Source organism: Topomyia yanbarensis, chromosome 1 (genome assembly GCF_030247195.1).
Source record: "Topomyia yanbarensis strain Yona2022 chromosome 1, ASM3024719v1, whole genome shotgun sequence".
In the NCBI taxonomy this organism is placed as follows: Eukaryota; Metazoa; Arthropoda; class Insecta; order Diptera; family Culicidae; genus Topomyia; species Topomyia yanbarensis.
Window position 1 is genome coordinate 180,723,601 of NC_080670.1, and position 27,927 is coordinate 180,751,527.

General features: G+C 45.3%; 2 protein-coding genes across 5 annotated transcripts; one reads left to right on the forward strand and one right to left on the reverse strand.

Annotated features, from left to right (window-relative positions):
• Nucleotides 1-2,203: 2,203 nt before the first annotated feature.
• LOC131676436 (nucleoside diphosphate kinase homolog 5-like) lies at nt 2,204-3,108 on the reverse strand. Its single transcript, XM_058955505.1, has one exon. It carries the CDS (start codon nt 3,063-3,065, stop codon nt 2,298-2,300), a length of 768 nt encoding a protein of 255 aa, XP_058811488.1. The 5' UTR covers nt 3,066-3,108; the 3' UTR covers nt 2,204-2,297.
• An 8,255-nt stretch (nt 3,109-11,363) lies between these two features.
• On the forward strand, nt 11,364-21,344 carry LOC131683447 (G-box-binding factor). Of its 4 annotated transcripts, none has more exons than XM_058965447.1 (7): nt 11,364-12,645; nt 18,602-18,760; nt 18,848-19,452; nt 19,533-19,945; nt 20,031-20,365; nt 20,419-20,529; nt 20,710-21,344. In XM_058965447.1, the coding sequence occupies exons 1-6, from the start codon at nt 12,466-12,468 to the stop codon at nt 20,422-20,424; spliced, it is 1,698 nt and encodes a 565-aa protein (XP_058821430.1). In that variant the 5' UTR covers nt 11,364-12,465; the 3' UTR covers nt 20,425-20,529; nt 20,710-21,344. The 4 variants fall into 4 exon arrangements, with proteins under 4 accessions (XP_058821430.1, XP_058821440.1, XP_058821456.1 ...); XM_058965457.1 differs by having other exon boundaries at nt 19,533-19,930; XM_058965473.1 differs by having other exon boundaries at nt 12,515-12,652; nt 18,602-18,770.
• Nucleotides 21,345-27,927: the final 6,583 nt, after the last annotated feature.

A 27,927-nucleotide genomic window follows, 5' to 3' on the forward strand; every position in this document is an offset into this window, starting at 1 on the left:
CGACAATAGGTACTGGCTTGTCAACAGCCAAAGACCAGGGGCCATATTCTCACAGTCACGGCACCTAGTGACTAGAAGAAAAATTCCTTCTAGTCACCAAGTGACGTGACTGTGAGAATAGGGCCCCAGATGATGCAGGATTGGCTGCACGAGCAGAAGTCTGCCAGCAATCCGATATGCGTATGGGAATGGCGAAGATTCGCTGACGAATGCGAAGTTTGGAACTCAGGCAGCTCTGGATCAGCGAAAAATGCCCCTGACTAGACGGATGTCGATACCGAATCTCTCGGAAGAGGATCGAAATACCGACAAGAACAACAATAGTGACGATGAAGAGAGGGGACGTAAAATTTCGACTGTACCATCTAGCGGTAATCCATCGGGAAGTCAGTCTCGAGACAGGTCGAGGCATCTATGTTGAAGAGTGACAAAGGATCAGCTTGCGGCGCGGCAAGTTATGTAAAAGCATCTCGGCGACCATCAAGGGTGAGCCGGTACTATGACCCCTTTTTATCAGTAGCTTCTAGTACACTACTACGACCTGTGGTTTCACCAACCTGAAGAATCTGAAGAGATAGCGGAATAGTCTGAAAGGTGACGCACGCGAAGAGGTTCGAAATTGCCTTGTTCTTACGGACTTAGTACTGGACATGATGAAGGGCCGTCAGAATTTGTTTGGGAAACCGGATAAGCTTCTCAGGACCATGCTACATAAAGTGCAGAGCGCACAGGCTCCGGGAGCAGACCGCCCAGAGACTTTTATTCTTTTCGGAATCACTGTGAAGCAGCTCTATGATCGCTTTGAAACAGCAGGCATGAATGATCATATCAGCAACCTAGTGCTAATGCAGGAGATGGTCAAGAAATTGTAACCCAGTTTTATGCTAGATTGGGTCAGGTAGGGTAGCAAGGTCGTGACTCCGCTGAGAATGTTCATAGATTTTGTAACAGATATTGTACCTGGCGCAGCCTTTTCAACCTTCTCACTTCGGGAACCAGTACGGCAAAACGTCGGAAGGGCTAGGAAGACTCCATCTGCACGAATCATCGTCGAAGTGCGGAGGTTCTGGCGGGAAAGGTAGCAGTGCTTGCTGGATCTGCAAACAGATTGATCAATTGATGAGTAACTGCGAATTAGAATTCAGGAGAGTGTCGGAGTAGTACTAGATTGCCCCGGAAAATAATGAAGTTTTAAAAACTCAAATAACCCATCGCTGTGTCGATTCCCAGTTCCACCAGAAGTGCTTGCTTCAAACCGTTTTAGGCGAGACGACATCCATTTCGAACTGCAGGAAGAAGATAGGTCGTCTGCCGATTGAAGCGCAAAAGGTTAGTTCCAACATCGGTGCGTGCTCCCCTTCAACTACTAGAAGGCAAAAATGAGTCTGCTTATGATGGCGCAGATCGCCGAAGTAGAAGTTACGCTGTGAAACAGAGATCGCCGAGACATTGAGTGGCTAGCTATGGAGAAACTCAAGTTGCTCAAGTTAACATCGCTAACGACTCGATGGTATCATCAGCACGTATGTGGTTTAAGGTGCACCGAAATTGTCCCCAAATTACGAGATGTCTCCACTCCCTATACAATGTTTATAGTGAGGATGGAAGGCCTTTTCTTCAACTACAGTATCTTCAATGTACACTGCGTACGCGAAATGATAAGATTACCCGTTACGAGATGTAAAACTCGTTATCGGCGCCATCAACTCCCAGAAAGGTCAAGAGGTAATGTAGATACCGTTGATCGAAACTGACAGACCACTGCTACGAATGCCAATGTCAACAATGTGGCAGTCCGAACAGAAAAATTGACTACGCTATGATTCACGGAAAATTCAACAAACGATAGTACAATGTATTTGACTTCATATTCATGAAAGAAAAGTAAATTATAATGTAAACAATATATGTAATTCATAACATAGGCCTAAGGGACGATCCATAAATGACGTAGTATTTTTTGAGTGGTTTTTAACACCCCCCCCCCCCCCCATCGTAGCATTTTGTCACAAACCTCTAAATACCCCCTGGTAATTACGTAGCTTGACGGCAATTCTCCCCCCCCCCCCCCCCTTGTCAACGCAAATTTTTTAAAAGTATAAAAAACGATGTTAGTCATTCCCCTTCAAAAAGCTACGTAGCGTGACATGACCCCCTACTCCCCCTGTCGTCACACATCATCACAAAATACAAAACTCCCCCCTCCCCCATATAATGCTACGTCATTTATGGATGATCCCTAAATACTTTATTGCCAGACTAACAATATTTTATAACATTTTAGATCCCCAGAAAACCTATTCAACCATCGATTCCGATTCAGCGATCGTGGAGAGCGAACACGAGCAAAGTCCTCTTTTCCTGAATGCCGCACAATCGCACATCGACTGAGCTCCGATATAATCATCTTTGGACAACACTTCATCCTGTTTAATATCCTGCACCACGTTATACACAGCCCCTAGCGACGTAGTTACAGTCTTCGGTTTATACGGATTATTCAGCAGCAACCAATCGGACAGCCACAACATGGGATCGTTTGGTCGTTCCTTGGCCACCATATACAGTCCATCCATCAAAGTGGGATTAACCATCGCTGCTAAATAGTCATTCAGCTTCTGCTCGTTGAAAATCGGTTCCAGTATCAGCAGCGGAAAGAAAAATCTAACCTCAAACCGGGCACTCTCTGCATCCTCACTTCCATGAATAGCATTTTTCAACTCATCACGGCTATCGCCGAAAATGGCCCGTATGGATCCCGGTGCATTTCTTACAGCATCCTGATACCGTTCGGGTCCAATCAACCAGTTCAGTTCCGCAACGGCGCAGACTTTCGATACACACATCGCTTGAATCGGTCCGACGGTCAGGGCGACAATCATGGCGTGATAGTTTGGGTGACCTATCTTCGAACGGTACAGTTCCGATGCTTGTTCCGGCGTTAGCCGAACTATCCGCGATTGAACGATGACGAAGCCGGCATCGCGAATGCGACGAGTTATCGTATCTCGGTGCTTCATGCCATCCGGTTTGATCAACGCCAGGGTACGCTCGAATTGGTCCATGTTTGGAGAAAATTTTGGAAAACAACTTGACTGTTTCTACTGATACGGTTCACGGCATACTGAGACTTTGCGTGACGTGCTATGAAATCGATCAAAAGTATGACTTCAAATTTCACGTGGTGATTAGGCTTCTACACGGCTGAATCGACAGGGCGAGAAGGTTGATTGAATTTAATAATAAATAAGTAAGAACACATTCGTTTGCGGTCAAAGTTTTGTTCAATGTTGAAATTCGCAGAGTAAGTCATATGATTCTCAAGTTCGATTAATTGCGAATGTTTACCATCATTTTAGTCACACATATTATGTACCGTAAAATGGGGTGAATGTGATACGAATAAATAATTTTGGATTTGACTGTCAAAAATGCTGTATGCTTTTTCGATATTTCGGCAGCCAAGACACCTGAAGCTATCTGACAAGCTACAACAGCTGCAATAAATTCCCCTGTGGTAGATCGTGGCTGAAGTCCTTAAGAAACCCTAAGACGTCGACTTGACAGTTCAGAACTCCAACTTGAGCTCTGTCAAAGAGGTCGAAACCTCGAAGCAGCAGTTCTGAAAAGACAAGGAACTGCCGGACATAGTTAAGCCCTCCAGAGAAAATGCAGTCTGCGAATCTCACTTACTATTCACCTAAAAACGAGATCCGACAGGGAGATTAATAGTCCGATAGCGATTCGAAAAATCCCATTGAACGACTAGCAGCTACGGATATTCCTGATATTGGGGCTAACCCCGAGCTCCAGGCGTAGTATATCGAGTTCATCCGAGAATACGAGGCTATCGCCCATTACCACAAAGTTACCAGACCTGCCAGTTCAGAAAAAAATTTCTTGTCGCATCACCGTTTTACACCGCTCCAGTGCAAGCAAGAAGTGTCGGGGAGTATTCGATGCCTGCATGAAGTGCGTGTGTTGGTGCCGATAAACTGCAGCAAAGATCTGCGAACTGCGTTCTATGAACCGCAAGGATGTTTTACGAATCTTAGAGAAGGTCAACGAACTTTAAGGTTTCCGGTGCATTTGGAAGAGCCTTAAGCGTAGCAGTGAGAGTTGTAGCAAATACTCCAGTTAACAGCATCAACGCCATCTTCAGAATATGTCGGTTTTTAACGTTCGATTGTGGTATATAATCGATAGATGTATTTGGGTTTGAGACCCCAGGTTTTTCCTAAAGTGTGCATGCTTTCTTGATTCTGAACTTCAGAACAAAAGGTAAGTCTCGAATAACCCATTTTTAGATTTGGGCGGTATAAGGGTGGCTCTTGTTAGTGGAGTGGCAGCGGAAATAGTGGCGTAGTAGGGAGGGGGGTGTTTTGGGGACAAAACTCCCCATGAAATATTTTGAAGAAATTTGAAAAAATGAATATGTTCAACAAAAATACGCCTAATATTTTAAATGGAATTCTCAATGTTTCATTTGCAAAAGTTATCTTGTGAGAATATTTCCTTGTGGTGAAAATTGGCGGCAGACCTCGACACCTGCCTGTCGGCTCGTTGTGGAGGCTAGGTCTACCGCCGCGGACTACAACGAGTAGATCGAAGCGAAGAGCTAAATGGCCCCTGGTATCAGGACAAAAATGGGAGCTTATTGGTTCACGAAACGGGTATCGGTACCGAGAGAAGTTCCACCACATTCTGTAGTCCTTGACTGACGGCGAACATGGACTGGAGAGTGTGCGAGAAGTACCCCCATGGCGACCACCAATGCGATTCGCTACCGCATCGGCCAATGGAACCCTGCTGCAGCACGGAGAAGGACGACCGGCAAGCTAAAGTGAAAGACGAAAGTCTTTAACAAAAACCTCTTCGTTGAGTATACTTCGGCGAACAGCAGAATCAAGTACGTTGATGCGGCTGATCTAACAAGAAGGATTATGGCGTTACAATGCCACGAAAACTGGAGCGATGCAGTAGACGGTGTGCAGCTTACTGGTGAAATGAGTAGCTTAGTACGCTACACGCTTGTCTTAGAGCCAGGAGGCGGGCTCAGAGAGTGAGAGAGGAGCGCAAGCGACGTTTCGAAAAGGCAGGGACGCTTTAAAATGGGAGATCAAGCTTAGCAAGCCAGTTTGCCACAAGTATCTGTGTTGAGAAGTAAACGCCAATCCCTGGGGACGCGTACTGAGTCGTCATGACGAAGCTGAGGGCCCGTTGACACCAGCTGAACACCCGGGCATAGCAAGCTAAAGATAATCGTTGAGGGTCTCTTCCCGAATCACGAATCAACTACCTGGCCACCGACATCGTGCGGCGAAGAAGAAGGCGCTGATAGCTGCGATCCTGGCATGTCCGGACATGTTCAGGATGCTACCGCTGAAGTCTAGATGATGGCAATTTCCCCAAAATGTGGAAATTACAGAAGCTGGTGTTGCTTCCAAGGTCAGGGAAGTCCCCGGGCCATCCAGCCTCGTATAGGCAAGTGCCGCAGCGCTGCACAGAAGAATGAGCCAGATCCTGAAGAGCTATTTCCAGCATTCCTCAGGGCTCCACTCTCTGTGCAACTCTTTGGAACGGGATGTACGATGTGGTCTTAAAACTGTGGCTGCCCGGGAAAGTGAAAATCGTGGGTTTCGTGGACGGCGTGTCACTAACGGTGAGGAGTGAGACACTTGTAGAAATTGATGTAGCGGTAACGGAGACAATAGATGCGATCGAGAGGAACGGGGTCAAGCTGCAAATAGCTCACCACAGGACGGATATGTGGCGAGCTATCACCATCACCATGGTCCAGAAGATCCCATTTAAAAACCATATTCTGGTGTATTTTTGGGTTTTTGAGACCATTTCATGGTATGGATGGTTGTAAAATTTGACGCGGACCATTATCATGGTATTTTTATAGGGTTGCATGGTGTTTGAGCCCATGAGAATTTGCTCGGGTATTATCTAGTGTTTTGTCATCGATACTGCGATATGGGCCTAGGGTGCGGCGCTGAAGACCAAGCGGAACCGCGAAAAGCTGAACAGGACGTTCCAGCTGATAGTATATGCGTTATCGCCGAGATGATCCCCATCTACATCACCCTGGCGGAGGATATCAAGTGCTACAATCAATGAAACACCAGAAACGTGAGGAAGATGATGAGAATCGATTCGATGGTGAAGTGTCAGCAGGAATAGGACGATAAGGAGAAAGGAAAGTGAATCTACCGGCTCGTCCAAACCTGGCGATGTAGGTCAATAGAAAGCACGGATAGATTACCTTCCACCTGAAATAGCTCGTACCGAGCCACGGCTGCTTCAAGAAGTATCTTCATCGGTTCGGGTACGCAACGTCACCATTGTGCCCGGAGTGTGAGAACGTTGAGGAGACACTGGAGCATGTAATCTTTGAATGTCCGAGGATTGAAGCGACGTGCAGGCAGCCGCTTAAAACGGGAGGACCGGATATCAACCCGGATAATGTAGCCTACAGAATGATAAGCGACGCAAAGACGTGGAACGCAGTATACAGAGTTATGATGTAGAGCATGACCATCTTAGATCAGGCGTAATTAACATCGAGCCACGGTTTCGGGAGAGCAATCTCCACAGGAATAAGCTGGATCCACAGCCGCGGACTAGTCGAGTATATTGCAACAGAGCACCGAGTATGAGTCGTCGAAATGCCAGTGAACTCCGACGCCACGCTCTATCCGGAATCGCCAAATCGACTAAGGCATTCCACCGGTTGTTCCGATAGAAATATAGCGAAAACCAAAGAAGAATCGATATTGGGCTAACTTTTTTCATCAGAACTCTCCGTCAGCGTAAGCTAGATTCACCGCTAGGGACTAGCCTGAGTAGACCGCGCCGAGACACCACCAGTCGTGGGTCATCAGGGCACAAGTGTACCGGACGCCCCGCTTCACCGGAATCGCAGAACTGACCTCGGTACCTAGCTGATAGGCTCGGTTTCGAGAGAATTTCTCTCGCCGGGGAACTCTCTGTTGGAGTAGGTCAGGTCCATCGTCGGGGACTAGACCGAGTAGTTCGCGAACAAGTCGAGGATCTGAATGGCTCATCAAGGAAGTAGCGCTAAATGGCACAAGAAGAGAACTAATGGGCTTGAAGGAGTTGCAGCGCTAAATGGCACCGGTCACGAAGCCAAAGGGCTCAATAAGTTGTGGTACTGAAACCAAAGAAGAATCGGTATCGGGAGATTCACCGCCGGGAACTAGACTGCGTAGACAGCGACGAGACACCACCAATCGCGCCGGGGCTCCAGCAAACTGGACGCTCTACTTTACCGGAAATGCCGAACTGACCTCGGCATCTGGCTGGTTGGCTCACTTTCGAACTTCTCTCGCCAGGGAACTCTTTGTTGGCGTAGGCTAGATCCATCGTCGGCGACTAAATCGAGTAGTTCTTGAACAAGTCGGAAGCTCAACGATGAAGTGATACTAAATGGCACTAGGGAACTGAAGGGCTCAGTAAATTAGACAGTCTGAAGTTTTCCGCCCACATTGTCCTCGCAGGGGAAGAGCACTAATTTTAGACCTACAGCTAGCTTTCCTACTACTATGGAGAAATTGCCACGTTGTGTGGTTGGTCGAAAACTGGTAGTGTGTTGAGGATAAGTGCTGTAACACTACTGAAAATCAGTCCGATTTTATCAGTCATTTTTAAAAGGCTCAAATGCATCTTCTATTACTCTATTACGATTGACTCCAACGGTGTCCATGTCGTCGGGAAGCCAAGTAAGATATGAGATCTTGTGATCATAGTACCGTTCCTTTGCACTCCAGTTCTTGGTATTGCATTCTTGGACAATAAATCAGGAAGTGCATTGCTCTCATTACTCTGATGCAATACATCTAACGTCGCACATGAGTCGAATGTCTCTTTGGCTATTCCGACGCTTGAGTTTGATCCATCTAGTGTCATAGGAATCATCCTATTCAGTTTGTCGGAAAGTCATGTTTAACCATTTTCTCCCATCACAGTTCATTTCGTTGCACTGAATCTTACGCTGCCTTGAAATCCACAAACCGATTTTCGTTTTTTTACATTTATTGACACTGGCAGTAAACATTCCAAAGTGTCAAACACTTGATTCGGGAATTAAAATCTGATTCTAAAGGGCGAACACGAAATTATTGCGACACCGAAAATGTCATGCCAATTTTCTTATAATGTTTAAAATCAAACCAAAATTTTAGGGTAGTTTTATACATATTTTTACTTCAAAAATCAAAAGAAAAGTTAATCGATGGGGCATTGAGTGTAAAATTGAACGCATTTTCGCTTGATGCTCTCCATCAAAGTCTTTACAGTGTCATCCGGTACCAGTTTCTCATTTTTTTCCATTTTCTTAACATGTCCTTCTCGTCTATGACTGTCTTCTTGCTCCTCCGAAGTTCCCGCTTCATCGTTGCCCAGTAGTCCTCCACCGGGCGCAGCTCCGGACAGTTTGGCGGATTCATGCCATTTGGAACAAAATGGACAGAATTAGCCTCATACCACTCCAGGACACTTTTAGAATAGTGGCATAATGCCAAATCTGGCCAAAATAGCGGAGCTTCGTCGTGCTGCTGCAAGAACGGCAAAAGGCGCTTCTCAGATTTGTAGATCTTGCCATTTACTGTGCCCTTTGTCACGAAATGCTCACTCCTCAGTCCGCAAGAGCAGATGGCCTGTCAAATGAGATATTTGGAGGCGAACTTCGACATTTTCTTCTTCTTAAATTTGTCGTCCACATAGAACTTGCTCTTGCCGGTGAAAAACTCCAACCCCGGAATTTGCTTAAAATCGGCTTTTATATACGTTTCGTCGTCCATCACACAGCAGCCATATTTTGTCAGCATCTTCTCATAGAGCTTCCGTGCCCGAGTTTTAGTCGTCGAGTGTTGCCGCTCATCGCGGTTTGGGAAGTTCCCAAACCTTGTATGTATGTAGCCCAGCTCTCTTCTTTGCATTCTGGACGTAGCTCTGCGACATGCCGATCTTTTTAGCCAAATCACGGCTTGAGACGTTGGGATTTGCTTTAATCATCCGCTTCACCTTTCCCTCCGTCTTTTTGTTCTCTGGTCCCGGTTTTCTTCCAGCTCCTTTGCCGTGGTCCAACGTCAACCGCTCCTGGAACCGCTTCAACACTCTGGAGACGGTTGAATGGTGAATGTTCAACATTTTTCCCAACTGCCGGTGCGACAGGTCAGGAAATTCCAGGTGTTTGGAAAGAATTTGTTCTCTCGACTCGCGTTGGTTCACCTCCATTTTCGTTAAATCGAAAAACACGACTTCGAGTTTGATAGCATGTAAACAATACACATCAATGAGAAAGTGTGCAAAATTTGGTTGATTTTTACCCAATGGTAAAAAAGTTATGCCCTGTTGAATGTGTCGCAATAATTTCGTGTTCGCCCTTTAATGTAGATTCCTAACAATTTCATCGAACTTGTTCAAAATTTTCAGAGTCGAAATCAGTAACGCATTACAAAATCTAAGAAAGAAAGACTCTCTTTTTTTTACTTTCTCTCTTGATTATTACGTCGCCATTACACCATGTTTAATTATTTCCTAATACGAGTGACAATTATTTGGGCTTATATATTATCTAAAAAAATTAGGAAAAAACGTTTAGGAAGCAGCTCTTAAACCTTAAATCTTGAAATGATACTTTTCGGCGCGCAGCAGGAGATGGAGAATGGAGCAGACGCATGAACCACGAGCTGTACCAAGTTCGCAAACATGCCGGCACAAGAAAGCTGATTAAACTAGGCAAACTACAGTGATCTGGACATGTAGCGCGAATGCTGGAAGAGAGACCAGCTACAGTTATGCTCAGCAGAGAGCCTGGAAGAGGTGGCCGACCTTGGAGCAGACCCCTAGCTGGTTGTGTGTGTGCAATCGAGGAATAATCCGTTCGGCGGGCCTTTAAGGAGACTGAAGACTAGCAGCCCAAAATCGAGTTCCCTGGAATTCTAAAATATATTCGGTTATGATCTGGAGTTGCCAGATTGCTCGACCGCGATTATAATGATGATATTATTTTTGGGAATGCGTAGAGTTGAGGGGAAAAGTCAACGAAGATAACGTCTTCCAAAATTATGCATCATTAGTTTCACTTGGTTCATCGATGGAAACAGTCGTGATGTGGAATACTTTCTGAAGATGTAAAATTGAGTTTAGGCTTCCGAAAGTCGTCTTTATGCTGTTCCATCACCTATGTCATTCATCGCCATCCGAAAACCAACCTCCGACCACAACTCGTATCGACCGATTGCAATGCTGTCCTGTATCCGGAAGTTGTTCGAGAAAATGATCTTATACAAAATCGATTCAGATATCGCAATCGCTAAATTGACAAAATTTGGTTTCAGTGGATTACTCCTCCGATGGTATCTCGTTGGTCGTCAACTCAGTGTGAACATAGATGATGCATTTCGCATGGAAATCATCTGGTACCATTTATATTCATTCTATTTCACTGCTCATGATCGCATATTCGTGCCCTTTTCTAAGGGATTTCCTAAAGAGGCTAGAATAACAAAGAGACGCCTTGTTTCGTTTGGAATTCCAATTTAACTGTCAATGTCCAATCGTAAAATTTAGCATTATGTGGCATTGTTTTTAAGAAAGTATTGTTATCCAATCCGTTTAAAATACGAAATATTTTAAAGATAAAAGTTATGTCCTCGAACCGAATTTGTTACAATTTAGAAACCCTAGCAGACCAGAAGCCGCGGCAGATTTTTATGCATTTATACTTTATTTATACTTCTCCGAAGTTCACCAAACATTTTGAAGGTTTGAAGTAGGGATGGTCTGCTTCTAGTTTTGAAAGCATATTTTTGATAATCCATTATTTTCATATACTGAATGGAGTGTCATCAGATCGACAATATTTTCAAGGCCACTGAATTTATTGTTTGAATTATTGAATTTACAGTCCTAAGTGCATTGTACATCACTCCGGATTTTACTTGAAAATACTCACACTGTTTAGTTACACCATATTGATGACTCTGCCCGAGAATGCCTGAGAATCAAAAAGTGCAAATTTGGGAGATTCCGTTAATGTTGTTGATAACGTTAAACATATTCCATTCCTGTTTCGCGAGCTACATATTGAACCTTTGAAAATATTTCATTACCATCGAAACCCTTCCAAATATGCCCAAAAAATGTATCAAATATGTTGTGGCTACAATTATCGACTCCACATCATGAGAGCGTTATCCTTGGGGTAACTCCCTTAGTTGCTCCAGCTGGGGGTAGCTCGCATACAAACCGGTCACTCAGTGGGTTCTGCCCATGCAAAATAACTAGGAAAAATCATCAACCCCCTTCAGTCGCAATCATTCCCGAAACGTCAGTCGGCTGCATCGGTTGGGAAATAAAGCCTTTACTCGCTACGGGAACTTTATCCGTTAGTTCGGGCAACGCTTCAATTAAGTGGAAACTGTGTTTTGATTATAGTAGCAGGATATCCGGATTGAAACCTGTGCAAATGCTCAGCGTCGCGTGTGAGTGATTGAAACAAATCAGTATTTCAGTGATATTAGCTTTACCAGTTTTACTACGCGGAAAATCATCGCATTACAAAAGCTCACTATTCACACCCAAAGATCACAATCTTCGACGGAGGACCTAATTTATTGGATGCATGCTCAAACCAGCGATCAATAAGCCCGAACGAAGGCAAAATACACAGCCTTAGCTTACCCTGTTCATTCAGCTGTGTGAAGAAAGAAAATTTTCCTTCGGCCTCAAAGCGATCGATAATCGTCGTAGCTGCTGCTGCTGCTCTCCAAGCCGTTCGTCCGTCCGTCCGTACATGTGTGCATACGGGGAAGATAGCCGTACCTAAGTCTCGGAAAGCACACCGGTGTTGTAGAGGGTAGAGCAAATTTCCCTCTTCTTGAGACCCACCGCTTTCGGGTGAGAGTGTGTGTTGGAATGTCGCAAGCCCCTGCCGATGAAGGAGTACGTACAGTGAGTTACCGGTGGTGAACAGATGATGGAGATCCCAGCACGAGTCATGAAAGGAGCAGGCGGTGTAGCTGAGTGAGTGACTGCATCGTTACCACCCCACACACACACAGCGGGTGGTGGGCCGGATTTTTGCTTTTATTTAATCGTAGTAAGCAGAAAAAAAAAGCGCGCGGTGATTTTAATATTCGGGTTGTAAAAACGAATCCGTATGTTTACAAATATTGCGGGATATAACAATGCAATGGCGCGCTTCGGCCCGGTGGGATCTCAGGACTGTGGGGGTGAATTGTTCAATGCCGACGAACGAAGAATACAGTTCCGTGAGTGGAAATAAATTTGCCTTCTGTCGCGAGTGACGGCGCTTTCTGTTGGTGGCATCTCCAGTCGAAGCTATTTTTGTGTGCGTGTGTGATTTAGGATTTTCCGACTGGTGATAAAACAGGGACAAAATCGAACGGTGCGGCGGGGGGAAAGGAAAAGATGTCCGACTTGATGATTGCCAATCAGAGCGAACAATTAAGTGACGAGCTAAACTTCACCGCATTCATCGATCTCTGCCGGTTCTGTTCGATCAAGAGTGGCCCCCGGTTGAACATCTTCGATAAGGAGGCGGAACAGCGCCAGATTTTGTTCAAGATTAGAACAATATTGCCGATTGTGGTAAGCAGTATGGTTCACTTTTGGCTACACTTAAATTATTAATATTTTGATTTTTTGTTGTTTTTTTTCGTTTGACTCAGAGATACTTTGAAATCTGACTTCAATAATATAATCAATTACTTCTTCAGGAAAGTAGTACTACATACCAGCATCGATCGATTATTGATGCTGTACCGGGGGGGTTGCATGCATACGGATGCAATTACTACTTGTATTACGCAGGACCTAATGAAACAACAAAAAGAGCGCTGCGAATTAGCATCGGGTCGGCAAGACGTACGGCAGAGATGAATATTTTATTGCTTGCAGTCTGTAGGCTATACCTAGCCTAGGCTAGCTGCCTGCAAACATGACTTGTGTGTGCATAAATATGTAGAGGTATACAACAACAGAACGCGGGCATATGTATAGCATAGAAATGCGGTGTCCTTCTCCAAGGAGCAGTCGCCACCCCCAAAACGGGGATTAGAATATGCATGTAATCGAACGGTGTGAGTTAGGTGATATATAATGCATCTGGCTAGGCTTTGAGTTGATAAATGTTAGGTGTTTAACATCGCTCTAACAATGGTAGGGTCTTTGAAGAATTTGCAGTGAAACGCTCGTGATGCTTGGCTTGGGAGTACTGACAGAGCAGGTTTCGTCTTTGTCGTCTAATCTTTTGCAAAAATTAATTTTTGTGTGATATTTTAGAAGCCTGTTACCTTTCTTATAAAAGAAAGACAGCTCAAATGTTGAAGATTTTCACAGATTCCCGGTTTCGGTGATTAAACGGTGGTGGCTGTGTATAAAGCGACTACTCTCTGCTGCTTATGGATTCCCATCAGTTCCTTTTTCGTTTTTCCTTTTTTATTTCAACTAATATGTAGTCTCATTTTCTCTTTCACTTTTTAACGACATTCAATTAGTTAGGGAAAGTTATGAAAATTTAGAGCCATATTAATCAAGTAAGAGCAAGGATGTGAAGTATTCAGATCTGAAAACTATAAGTGGCAGGATCATTAGAAACAGGCTTAAAACCTTACAGGTTAGTCTTTTGTTTTCTGTTCGCAGGGGTCGAGCTTAGGCAGCATAACTACGAATCACTCAAGTCTACCAACATGCCTCCTGGCAAAGACAGACTTGTCCCTCTTTACTGTAAGAAACCGACAAATGAAAAGCCACGTAAGATCACCACAGAAACATTTCATTGATGCTAATCGTGGACAGGCTTTCAGTGGTGATCTTACGTGGCTTTAGCTTTCCTGTGCATAAGACCATCTGCTTATAGAAAACCGGATACACAATTGTATTACTGCAGGGCAGTTACATATCAAATGATATGTTCCGTAGTCGGATTCACAAAGATCACACGAATCAAACTCAGCACACTGAATAGTAACTATGTGTTTGCAATGTCGTCAGTGCCCTGACTAGGATACTGTAAATGTGTTTGTTTAAATGCAAAAAACTCTAACATTTTCGAACTCACATCCGGCAGAAATGTTTTTGTTTGAACGCAACGCAAATCTGTGTTTTATCTAACTAATCGGCAGTAGTAGAACTGGTCGTGGACCCATACAGGTTAGATAGCATTTGAAATTGTAAGTTCTTCGGTTTGAATTCAGCATGCGATTACCAATTTCGATCTCGAATTTGCCGAAACAAGTGCGTCTGGCAAGGGCTGACCGGCAGTGCAAAAATCAATTATTTTTTTGATTCTTTGACCGCAAATTCCTTGTCGAATCGCCCATTGTACGCCACACAGAATCGTGAAGATTTCTGCTTGAAATAAGAAGCAGTATCAATCAGGCGAATGGGATTGGTCTAATCTCATTTTTCGACGGTGGACACCAGTACCGGTTCGCCCCTCTATCAAAGAATCGTCAGTGAAACAAATTATGTATTCTTTAAGTTGCTGCTCTATACCTATTGAAACTGTTCCAGAGCCCAGTAGGACTAAGACGGTATGCACAAGAACGTGCTCCTTGTTTGAGAAACACATAACAGTCAGTTTCGTTATCTTGATATGGCTTAACGATGAGCACAAATGTCGGTTGATAAGCATTGCGTGTATCAGTTGACGATGTATAAAGCTACTTCCTGACCTTGTGCAGCTTCCGCAACGGATTCTAAAGACACGATGTCTAAAGCACCTTCAATGCCGAGAAAAACTTGATTGCTTTTCCGAAAATGTACTTTTTTTCTCGATATTATAGATTTTGACAAATATGTACTCGTTGGAAAGGTTACACATCTGGCAACATTTTGGCAATAAATGAATTTATGCCTGCCTAAATATTTTTCAAGCTAAAGGCAAAGGTTAATTAAAAAAAATTTACACGCCTAGAAAATTAGCAGTGGAACTTTTATTTGAAGAGTATTAATACCGCAGATTATTTAAAAAAATAAAAACAAAAAATACAATCCATTGACGTCATTCAGATAAGAAAATGAGGACGTGGCAAATGATGTGAAAAATCATGGAACCGCGGAAGGAAATGTTGAAAAAAAAACATGTTTTTTCAGCAGCTGTGTCTGGCTTTGTACTTGCGAATGACTTCTTCGGTGTCCTCGTCGCCGCCAGAGTGTGGAACTGAATTTGTGCATTCCGGTTCACGTGGTTGCTTAGCTGTGCGCCGATCATGTTTGCGCTTTGGAGCATTTTTTTGAATCCTCTTTTTCGATTATCACAACACCTTAAATTATTATATTGTTAACTCACGCGAAATATCTGACGCGCTTTCATTGATGACGATCACTTTCCTTTCAAACGAGCACGTAATGTTTCGAACGGAACCTTGAATTGATTAGAGACTGATCGGACTCTGGCGCCATCTTGAACAGATGCGTTTTCGCAGAACAACACACGAAAACACAAACGACGCCATAACTAATACAGCTGATCCATGGTAACAGCCGAAATGACAGTTGGCAGCGATGTTCTCTACCGTGTATCTAATACACGCAACACGAGCGACCTCTGCAATAAGACAGCCTTATACCTATTGTACCCCCATACCTATTTGACCCCATTCTACTCTTTTACTATTATTATGCTTATTATGGCTTTAACCACTAAGGGTCATTCGCATTTAACAATGTTGGTGATTAAGGTCTTCGCTTAGATATTGCACTGGGGAGCGACAGCGCCCAGATTGGGCCGTGGACGAACCTCCCTAACACCTAGTCTGGAAGTCGAACGCACCTCGACCCGCGAAGAAAAAGAAGGCGAGAGACAGAGGAGAGGCCCTGTTCGTGAAAACCAACGAGGGTAGCTACGCTGAGATCCTAAAATCGATGCGGACGGCCGAAAGCCTCTCGAATTTAGGACAGGATGTGCGAAGCGTCAGACGCACCAAAGATGGCGAAATGATCTTGGTGCTGAAGCGTGGTGCACAATCCAGCGGAGTGACATATAGGAAGTTGGCCCAAGAGGTCTTGGGAAACGGCGCTCAGGTGAGGTCGTTGGGAGCGGAAGTGACTCTCCAGTGTAAGCAACTGAACGAGATCACAAACGCAGAGGACGTCGTCTCGGCCGTGAAGGAACAGTGCGGCGTTGAGATTGATCGGACCTCTGTACGTCACAGGGAGCGGATGCTTGGCACGCAGGTAGCTTACTTCAAGCTACCGGTCGCGGAAGCCAAAAAAGTGACCGATAAAGGGAAGTTGAAGATCGGATGGTCAGTATGCCCAGTTAGCATACCCAGCCGTCTTCAGTGGACCGGTGTTTTAAATGTCTGGAGCCATGCCACAAGTCGTACGACTGTAAGGGCCCAGACAGGAGCAAGTTGTGTCGCCGCTGCGGCGAGGAGGGACACAAGGCGCTGAAATGCGAGAGGGCACCCAAGTGCCTTGTCTGCGCTAGTAAGAAGCAGGGCCGCAACCATGTTATGGGCGGACCTGCGTGTCCCTTCGGGGAGGCCGGAAAGAGGAAGCTATGGCATACGTCACACAGCTGAATCTTAAACACTGCGCATCCGCTCAGCAGCTGCTGTTGCAGTCGGTATCGGAGTCGAGGACAGATGTTGCCCTCCTATCCGACCCGTACAACGTCCCTGCCGATAACGGCAACTGGGTGGCGGACGGGTCTAGGATGGCGGCTATCTGTACAACGGGACGGTTCTTGGTTTAGGAGGTAGTACAGTCCTCAGCGGAGGGTGTCGCGATTGCCAAGATCAATGGTGTGTTCTATTGTAGCTGCTATGGCCCACCTATGTGGCCAATAGAACAGTTCAACCAGATGATCGACAGGCTTCCGTCTGACATGGTGGGTCGGAAGCCGTTTATCATAGCGGGTGACTTCAACGCTTGGGCAGTGGAGTGGGGCAGTTGCTGTACAAATAGTAGGGACCAAGCGCTACTGGAGGCGCTTGCGAAACTCGACGCAGTGCTAGTCAATGATGGTTCCGCTAGCACATTCCGTAGGAATAGAGTCGAGTCGTTAATTGACGTAACGTTTGCCAGTCCTAGTCTGGTTCCAGACATGGACTGGAGAGTAGACGAGGGCTACACCCATAGTGATCACCTAGCAATACGCTTTAGGATCAACTATGGTGTGCAGCATCCGAGGGCGGGTAATCCCTGTCAGGTACGCGAGTGGAAGTCCTATCACTTCGACAGCGAAGTTTTCGCCGCAGCCCTGGGACTGGAGGCCAACACCGACAGTCTAAGCGGGGATGCGCTGGTAGCTGTTCTATCACGCGCGTGCGACGCCACTACGCCGAAGAAAACCCTGCCAAGAAATGGTAGACGTTCGGTATATTGGTGGAGTGCAGAGATCGCAGCCCCACGATCAGCTTGCCTACAAGCTAGACGTAGGATGCAGCGAACCCGCACCGAGGAGGTTAGAGTGGACCGCCGTGAAGTGTTTCGTGCTGTGAAATCGGCCCTTAACAAGGCCATCAAGAGCAGCAAGAGAGCGTGTTTTGACAATTTGTGCGAGGATGCCAACGTGAATCCGTGCGGCGATGCCTACAGGATTGTGATGGCAAAGACCAAAGGAAGCTCCTCACCCCCGAACGGTCGCCAGAACGGCTAGCGAGAATTATCGAAGTACTCTTCCCGTCCCGAGCCATAAGTCCCTGGCCCCCGGCGCCGCAAGGCACGGTGGGTACAGACGACATGGTGGCCCCGGTGACGAATGAAAAGCTACTTGCAGTAGCTAATTCTCTAGCGGCGAACAAAGCTCCAGGGCCTGATGGAGTTCCAAACAGCGCTCTCAAGACAGCAATCATGACGAACCCGAACATGTTTAGGTTGGCTATGCAGAGATGCCTTGACGAGTGCCGTTTTCCGGATAGATGGAAAAGGCAGAAGCTGGTACTGTTGTCGAAGGCCGGGAAGCCGCCAGGCGACCCATCGGCGTACAGACCAATCTGTCTGATCGACACGACTGGCAAACTGCTTGAGAGGATCATCCTCAACAGGCTAACCCCGTACAGGGAAGGTACGGACGATCTGTCAAGCAACCAGTTTGGCTTTCGGAAGGGTAAGTCCACAGTGGACGCTCTCAACTCAGTGATAAAGACTGCCGAGATAGCGATCCAACGAAAAAGGCGAGGCATTCGATACTGTGCGTTAGTGACACTTGACGTGAAGAACGCATTCAACAGCGCAAGCTGGGATGCCATCGCGCTCTCGTTACACCGGCTTAGCCTACCGGTGGGTCTGTACCGGATCCTGGAAAGTTACTTCCAGAGCCGCGTACTGCTATACGAGACCGATGCCGGTCAGAAAAGGGTTCCGATTACCGCCGGAGTCCCACAGGGCTCGATCCTAGGCCCGGTGCTATGGAACCTCATGTATGACGGGGTTCTGAGACTGAAGTTCCCTTTACATTTCTTAGTATCTCTGAAATTGTTTATTAATTTTGTAAAAACATATGTTCAATTAGTAAAACACGTTCAACGAAAGAACAAATTGATTGAAATTTCTTCCACTTTTTTGTATGCTGCGCTCGTGACATCCCTGCCAGATAAACAAGGAGGACTTCCTGCCGAAAAAGATTTGCGAACGCTGTGTCAGCAACATTGAACAGTTCTTCGAATGGCGATCGAGCTGCGTGCAAACCGACGCCATTTTGCGTAACTACGCCGACTCAATGCGAGTTGTAACTGCGACGATAAACTTTCAGGTGAGTTGTGGTAAGATCACTCTTCGTTGATTTTTTCTATTGTTGAATGAGTTGCATAATTGATCGTCACTTTTTTTTCACTGACAGGACGGTACCGTGAACATCGACAAGATGACACCAGCACAGAAAAATGCTTACCTAGAAGCGCACATGGCAGTTCAGCAACAGATGATGCAAGCGGCTCAGCATCTACATCAACAACAGATGCAGCAGCAGCAACAGCAACAGCAGCAACAACAACAGCAGCATCAGCAGCAGCAACAACAACAGCAGCAGCAACCACAACAGCAACATCAGCAGCAGCTGAATATCCCAAGTCACCACGTTTCGGTGCGGACCGCGAAAAAGTCCAAATCAAACAACCACGACAGCCATCAAGTTCAATTCCACCATCAGCAAGTGCAACACCATGTTGTGCAAGTTCCTCAGCTGCAGCAGCAGCAACAGCAACAACAACAACAGCATAGTCACCAACAGTCGACGAATTCTGTGTCCGTTGCAACCAGCAGTGGTCCCATCAGCATAACCCACTACGCAAATACGATCAAGGTTCCGCAGATCAACCCTAGCTCAATATCAAACTCCACCAATACCAGCACCACCGGCGGTGACAGCAGTACCTTCACTGTCCCGGACGACGTCGGTATGGGTTTTGAAGGTGGAGTACGCGTTCTTCAAAGTTTGGGGAATTGGTACATCGACAACCGCACGAATTCTTGATTATATCTAATAGCTGTGTTTGTTCTTTCCTCCGTTCTCTTACGTCGGACAGGTCCCCGGAGATTCCTCCCAATATTCCACGGCCAAATTTAATCCCTTTCACAGAACCTTACGCCGAGGGTGGCTCGATGCACCCGGGTACGAGACTGAAAGCACTGCAACAGGTACAGCAATCCTCGTCGAAGAAGAGTACCGCGAAGCCGAAAACGAATGTAAACAACAGTAATGCGGGTCCTCCGAAGCCGGTGTTCGAGTGTACGATTTGTGGGAAGGGTCTTGCGAGGAAAGATAAGCTGACCATCCATATGCGGATTCATACCGGGGAGAAGCCCTACATCTGCGAGGTTTGCGATCGGGCGTTCGCCCGACGTGACAAGCTGGTGATTCACATGAACAAGTTCAAGCATGTAACGCCCACGAATATCGCACCGTTGGGCAAGCGCCAAAACCGTACGCCAACGTTAGGTTTGAATCATGGCCAAGATTTCAACTATTTCGATAGATAGTTTGTTTGAAGACTAACATTTCACATTTTTTTTTGTGTTTGTAGTGAAAAAGGAAGATTCCAAGAGCGAAGACAATAAACCCCTACTGATAGACCACCATGCCTTAGCGACGCAAACCTTGACCACGGTGGTCAACAGTATTTCAGCTCAACAGCAGCAATCGACGCAACTGTCGCAGGTTCCTCCGTCTCAATCGGGACAGCACGGTGGACAGCAGCAAAGTAGCGGTCCGGCGGGAATCTCCGGAATGAGCATTTCGCAGCAGCAGCAGCAACAACAACAGCAACATCACCATCAGCTATCGTGGACCTGCGAACTGTGCGGTCGAATGTTCCCGACGCGAGAGGAGTGGACACTGCACGCCAAGAGTCATCTGGAAGTAGGTTGGTTAGGTGTTGTTAATAGTGCGCTGATTGTTTTACTTTTTTGTAGTATTGACAGCAACCAAGCGGTGTCGCCGTAGGAACGGGAAGTAGTGCTGATGTTAGTAGCGGCAATAGAGACAAACAACTCCAAACGTCGCAGTCGATTGCTTTGAATCAGGTTTGTGTAGAGTATGTCCCATAAATTTTGCATGAAGTCTTCGTATTGAGCTAATCCGTCCAGAAGTCCAGTTTGGTTCACCTCTTAACTTTTGAAGACCTTTCAAGTTTCGAACGACAGTCATTAGGTGGATTAGGTTATGTTTGTATTTATGTTTACACGATTCATTTGCCATTGCAGGCTTTCTACAGCAACAGCTCAGGCGAAGCTCACCCCATTACCCACAACATCATCGTGCAGCAGCCGCAGAACAGCGCCAACTACTGTTTCCTTTGCCGGCAGGACTGCGGCACACAGGCGGAGTTTGCTGCCCACATTCGGGGGCATTTCGTAGATGGGAAGATTTCCGCCACCACGGTAGATTCGGCAACACTGTTCACACGGCACATCGATGTAAACAGTAGCGGGTAAACTGCCTCTGTCACACAGTGGGACTACATACTGATATGGTTTACACGGGTTTAATGATGAGATTATGTTTGTTTTGAGTTTATTCGGTCAGGGGGGTGAGGGTCTCCGACCGAAAGCTGTTAGTTTTTGATTAATCGGGAATTTCTTTCATTTTGGTATGCCAAGCAACCACTATCTTGATTGAAACTACATATCGATTTGTACAGTACTTCATCGGGTATTAGTTACGGTTAGGCGAATTATTTTGTTGGCTGGTTTTAAATATTCTAGTCTGTAAGAAAGTGGCCGAAAGGGATCTTCAAAAGATCAACTATATTGCTACGAGGAGATGAATGTAAATTTCTTGTAACTAAATCAAAATTAGTAGAATGAGTAAAATAAATTCAAATGATTTAATCAACAAAGCAGAGTGTACTTTTTTCATGAAATTTTAAATTTAAATTTTCTCGTTAATGGAGAAAAAATAGTTTTTACCAAAACTGGTCTCTGAGGTATCTTGCATTGGCTTGCTAAGCCAAACCAAATATTTTGATTTCATTAGTTCTCATCGGCTTAAAATGAGTTCCTTTTCTGGCCGGATATCACGCTTGACTAGGAGTTTGCTCAAGAACCCAAATTGCATCTTCGTTTTTTTTCGGAGCTAGCCTCAATCCGGCGCTAGCTTAGTACCGACACTAAGTTAGTGGCGGATTCTGATGAGACAAAGTCGAAACGCAAATTCCATAGCTAATTTAAAAAAAACTCATTTTCAAATTATTCAGAAAAGCCAATTTGCGATGGTCACAAGTCAAGAGTAACGTGGATTGCGTGTATGTTAAGTTAACTTCCTGCAATAAAACAGCATACCGATACCTGTACTCTAGAGCCGTCAATGGTTACATGCAATATAAAGTGATGTTCGCCCACAATCACCCAACTGCAGCGAGAAATGTGACTGTGGCCGGATACTTTTCTGCATAAATTTCTCCGCACCAAAAACCTATAGGGCGAACAGTTGTAACTTGAAAATAAGGTGTGCGTCCAAAATTATCTATTCCTACCGTATGCGTGCTAAAATGGTTAAGGTTTTCAACAAGTGGTACATAACGTGCGTTGTCATGTTGTGGTTTACTAGTAGATGCTAAATTGGCTAAAGAAACTGAAAAGAAGAGCAGAAATAAAAGGATTAAAATCGATCTGTTGAATGTTACTGTGAGAAAATTTCAAAACAACACGTAAATTGGCACGAACATTGAATATTTCAAGCTCAACTGTCCTTTGTATTTTGAGGCAATTTAGTGCTATCATAAACGTAAGCGAACGCCAAAATAAACAGCGAAACAACTAAAAAAATACCAATTTGTTACCGTACACTTCTCCGTAAACACGACCATAAATACAGCAGCAATTCGAAATGTTTGTCTGGCAGCCATTTCTGAGAAGGCTGTTTTAGTGCCTCTGATTCGTCCAAACACGGTTAAAATGATAAATACATATGTTTATATCAGTAAATGGCAAAAATCATGCTCGTCAGTCTGCTTCCTCATCTCGTACAGATCAGAAGTCACAATCGCACCGCTTGCGAACAGCATACAAACAAAAAATATAGATGCAGAAAAGTTCCGTTGCCCCCAACTGCGAGTGTAATTAGTGAAACACAAAACATAAATTTCGCCCGTTACGGGAGAACACAATCTGGATTGGCTTTTTGCAGACCCATCTTGGACCTACAGTGCGCGAGGTGGAAATGGAACTTGTGCCTACTACAGAAGTGTATCACATACAACTACACCATACGAGGTATGTAGTACTAATAACGTTCTACTTCTCACCCGAGGCAGAAAGCTTCGCTGCAAAGAATAACATGTAACACGATGTCGAATATGAAAACGTCAAAAGCAAGATCCCCGTGTATGTGGACCTTGATCTTACGGAAATTCGCCTCCACGATCTGGCACAGCGCACTAGTACGAATAATATTAAAAGATTCATGTCGAAGTGTGAAGAAGTGGAATCCGTCACAAACTTGAACACTTGTAGAAACTTTTTCCCTGGCATTCTCAGCGATGTTCGGGTGGTGCGAAGGCATCTGAACCAACCTATACCGTCGTACTTGACTTTCGAGGGCAGTTTTCCTAAGGCGTTAACTACATACAAAGAACTCTATGCACATACCCTATGCAGACGCCTACTTGCACTTTCTGTAACCAGACGGCACACTACGGTAATCCATGCGCCAAAACAACTAAAGAAAACTCATCTACTACAACCAACACCACTAAACATCATTCGACATCTGCCGATACACCACATGCCGGACAAACAATATTCCATGGTATCCCCAAGCCGATAGTATCTCGGGAAGAAATAAACAGGAAAAAAGACGGCTGTACCAAAGTCGTTTTTTTGGATGGGGTTCGACTGTAATAACTGTAAGGTTATGTGTTTCGGCTATGCAGTCTGCGGTTTACAAAAACACTATTTTGTCTTTATCCGACGTTTCGGTCCGTTTGGGACCTTTTTCAAGGATTTGATAATGTGTGTTCTGTGGTCCGATGTCTTGTTTTGCACCAAGCAATTGTCATTTGTCTAACCAAATTTCGCCGTTTCGATCGCGTCCACATCGATTTTCAGATCGAAACGCTTATTCTTCTACCTCGGAATTCGGGCTGAGCAGATTTCAACCAGCTGACAGAGTACCTCGATCTGAAAATCGATGTGGACACGATCGAAACGGCGAAATTTGGATAGACAAATGACGATTGCTTGGTGCAAAACTAGACATCGGACCACAGCACACACATTATCAAATCCTTGAAAAAGGTCCCAAACGGACCGAAACGTCGGATAAAGACAAAATAGTGTTTTTGTAAACCGCAGACTGCATAGCCAAAACACATACCCGTACCAAAGTCACTCGAAAACACCAAACTCCAAACAGCGAAAATCAGAGCTATTCTAGGGACGATGACATGGACGCAAACACGAGCGAGGGAGAGGGTAGACGGAATGATCAGCAAGCGACAGTGGGCAAACCTGATCATTGATCACCATTTATAAGGAAAACTTATACGAGAAACGGGAAACAGAAACCGAGCTAACGTCAATCCGGCGCTAGCTTAGTGATGTCACTAAGTTAGTGTCGGATTATGATGAGACGATGTCAAACCGCAAATATTATAACTAATCAACAAATAGTTTCCAGTCGGTTAAAGATCTGGTGAGAGTGGCTGTGAAGGGATGCGAGCTAGGTTTTCGATATCACTCGATCGGTACACGTTTAGAAGGGGTTCAGACGGCTGTCGTCGGTGGAACGATAACACAGCAAGCTGTACGTGGTTAGAAAAACTATCCAATGGAAAAATAAAAATAAATGAACAAATAAATAAAAAATAATGATAAAAATAAAAAAAAAAATTTCCACACAGCCAACAGGTGAAGTCGAGGAGCCAAGGGGCTCTAGGAGGATCAAGTGCACAATCCTCTCCCGAAGTAATACTCAACGGTGGTCCCGTGAGGAAGAGGATACGGAGTTACAAGAGGGTTAGGTTTAGTCGGTACCCAGTAAAGTTCAGCCGGAACTGAATTGGAATTCTGGCTGGTTCCAGTTCGTATTCCGGCTCCAGTGACACAACCGATTCTAACTAGAATCGGTTCTGTCACTGGAGCCGGAGTACGAACTGAAACCAGCCGGAATTCCGGTTCATTTCCGGCTGAGCTTAACTGGGTAGGCTTGCTGGAGAAAGAGCTGCAGTAAGAATCCGACAGTACCACGGCCAAGTCGGTATGTATTGGTCTCTTTTGAAGCTTTCCCCTCGATAAAAAAACACACACACAGAGACAACCCCAAGATGTAAATAAAAACTATAACGGAGCAAATGTTGAGAATCCGAAGTCACCGACTCAGCAAAACGTCCAAGTGCAACAGCAAATACAGTCGCATCATCTAGAACAGCGAGAGCAGCCCAGGGATGACCATACCGAGCACGTGAGGGGACCGTCCTATGGGTTGCCAAGAAAATCTAGGGTTTCAGGTGCGCACGATGAAATCAAACGTAACCCAAGAAGACCAGCAGTCTGGGTTATCTAAAGTGATGAAGCCGATGCAAAAAAACGAAGAGCTGTACGAATTCGTGAAAAGCAAGGGAAACGTACCCGGGCAGATCAGGGATCTAGTGATCAGCATCAAATCCACCGCAGCAGCCGCCGAATCGGAACAAATGGCGCTGCTGGAGAAAGTAGAAAACGCCGCAAAAGCACTGAAGACCACGGAGTTACCGAAATCAGAAGCCTATGAGAAGGGTGACCGGTAGTCCCGTTCCGTAAAAAGAGTCAGGGAAACACCAGGAAAGGAGGAGAAACCGAAGAAAACCCGGTGAAACAACGGCGTGACGTATGATGTAATCCTCAAAAGGGGTGGGAGAGGATCCCAAGCTGAAGGAGAACGTAGTAAGAACCAGGTGCACTCAGAAAGGTAGATGCTGTTCAAGCTGAAGAAGGATCAATTGATTAAAAACTGAACCTACCGGGAACTCGCGGCAGAAGCGGTGGGAGGAGAAGCGACCATGAGAGCTTTAGTTCAGGAAGCGGTGGTCGAGTGCAGGAATCTGGACGAGATCAGAACGGTAGATGAACTGAGGAGCGCGCTGGTAGAGCAATGTAACCTGAAGAAAGAGCAGATGTCAATCAGGTTGAGGAAGGACAACAGTCATAGGCTTATCGCCAACCGAAGCCAACCAGCTTATGTCGACCGGTAAGATCAAAATCGGATGGTCGGTGTGGTCGTTGCGATTGATCCCTAAAGCTGTTTCAGGTGCCTGAGTTTTGACCATCAGGTAAGAAACTGTAGAGGCCCGGATCTGTCCGGGCCTCTGTTTTTTGCCCAGAGCAGATCTGTCTGCTCTGGGCAAAAAAATGTGGGGAGAAGGGACACATTGCTAGAGACTGTACAATAGAGTGGGACATGGTTATATGAAAAAAATAAAATATGGCTCCGAGTAACTTTTTGGGTCCCATTTAGCTCCCAGAACAACTCTGCCAATTTTTAGCTCGATCGGTGAAACTATATTTTTGCGCCCACTGTTTAAAATTTACATGGGATTTCGTATGGGGAAATTGTCTTTTGCAAATTAATTCTTCCAAGAGTCGCCCGTTACCTCCTAAAAATAAATAGATGTCTGATTTTTATAGGAAATTTGTCAAGGAAACAAAGTCTTGAGGACTGCAAAACGATCTGATACTTGTGGAAAAAGTTATTAAGCAAAAACTGATTGATGCCCTGAAGATTGATGAAAATTTCACTTTTCATAGCATCACTGCTTTTGGCGGTCTAATTATATACAAAAATTTTAACTTTCTCTTATTATGTACAAAAGAAGCATCAAAGAATCCCTCAAAGCCTTGCAAAGTGGCGAAATAGTATAGATACACGATTTAGACACATTAAGATAGGATTAAAACAAAATTGCGTATAATTGTACAACCAACAGCAGTGGTGCTAGAAAAAATGAATATTTTATCAAGCGTCAGACCATCAATCGGTTTCTGCTTAATAACTTTTTTCTCAAACGTCAAATCGTTTCGTGGTTTTCGAGACTTTGTTTCTTTGTTAAATTTCCTATAAAAGCCACGTAACGATTTATTTTTAGGAAGCAATGGGCGACTCCTGGAGGAATAATTTGTGAAAGTTAATTTTCCCATACAAAATCCCATGTAAACTTTAAACAGTGGGCGCAAAAATATAGTTTCACCGATCGAGCTAAGAATTTGCACAGTTGTTCTAGGACCCAAATGGTACCTAAAAAGTTGCTCGGAGCTGGAATCTAATTTTTGTCCCACCCTACTGTACAAAGCTACCGAAGTGCTTGTTCTACACAAATGACAGCGGAAAGGATCACATGACAGGAGGCTTCTTATGCCCAGAGTAAAGCCTGCCTAAAATCCACAAGAACGTTCAGATAGCACGATCTGAGGTAGTCAGAGAAGAGTGTAATGCAACATTCTGGGCGGCTAGGGCTACTTAGCACTAAACGCGATGTAGTGCTAAGTAAGTCCACTTGCTACAAGGAGCTGTGCAGAAAAGTACTCACTAATCCCTGGGGTAACGCTTATCGCGCCGGCTATGATCAAGGGTCCAACGACGCAAGCTCAAAAGTGCGCTGACAAACGGAAAATTATCGTGTAAAGTCTTTCCCGAAGCACGACCTAACCGCATGGCCTCCTGAACCGCAGGTTGATGCCGACGGTGGAAATGCTAATGACAATCGAGTCTCCAACGACGAGCTGCTTACAATGGCAAAAGGGCTAAAAGCGAAGAAGGTTCCCGGTCCGGACGGTATCCCCAACGTGGCACTGAAGACCGCGATCCTGGCGTTTCCGTACATATTCAGGATAGTTCTACAGAAATGGCTGGACGAAAGCTACCTCCCGGATAGATGGAAGATCCAGAAGCTGGTGTTGCTGCCAAAACCAGCGAAGCCATCTGTTGAGACAGAATCGTATTGGTCTATATGCCTGCTGGATACTCTTGGTAAACTTCTGCAAAGGGTCATCTTCATCCCAAAGGTGTCTTCGTGTGTGCATAGGAAGCATGGCGACGTGAACTTCCATTTGAAGCGGTTTTTGTCCGGCCACGGAAGCTTCCAGAAGTACCTGCAACAGTTTGGACAATGCCTTGTCACTCTTTTACCCAGAGTGTGTGAATGCGCAAGAGACACCGGAGCACGTGGTCTTCGGATGCCTCAGGTTCAAAGAAGTTTGAAGGGGCATGCCCAGCGTGACAGTCGAAAATATTGACGAAGAGATGAACTGGTAGCTACGCTGGAATCGCTGGAAAGACCAGGTACCCACCGTCTGATCCATTGAGTAGACTAAGTCCACCGCTGAGGACTAGATCAAGTAGATTGAGACGAGAAACCTACGTCAGTTATTCTGAATTTGGATACTTCCGCCGGAGCACCCGAACCCGTCGATGGTAGCCAATGTGGCCAATAAGACTTTGAATAGCTG

Bases quoted from the DNA above. Each gene is read 5' to 3' on its own strand.
- LOC131683447 (XM_058965447.1), top strand. From the start codon at position 12,466: ATGTCCGACTTGATGATTGCCAATCAGAGCGAACAATTAAGTGACGAG. The intron at 12,646-18,601 runs GTAAGCAGTATG...CATCCCTGCCAG, and splicing joins GAACAATATTGCCGATTGTG to ATAAACAAGGAGGACTTCCT. The intron at 19,453-19,532 runs GTACATCGACAA...TACGTCGGACAG, and splicing joins CTTCAAAGTTTGGGGAATTG to GTCCCCGGAGATTCCTCCCA.
- LOC131676436 (XM_058955505.1), bottom strand. From the start codon at position 3,065: ATGGACCAATTCGAGCGTACCCTGGCGTTGATCAAACCGGATGGCATG.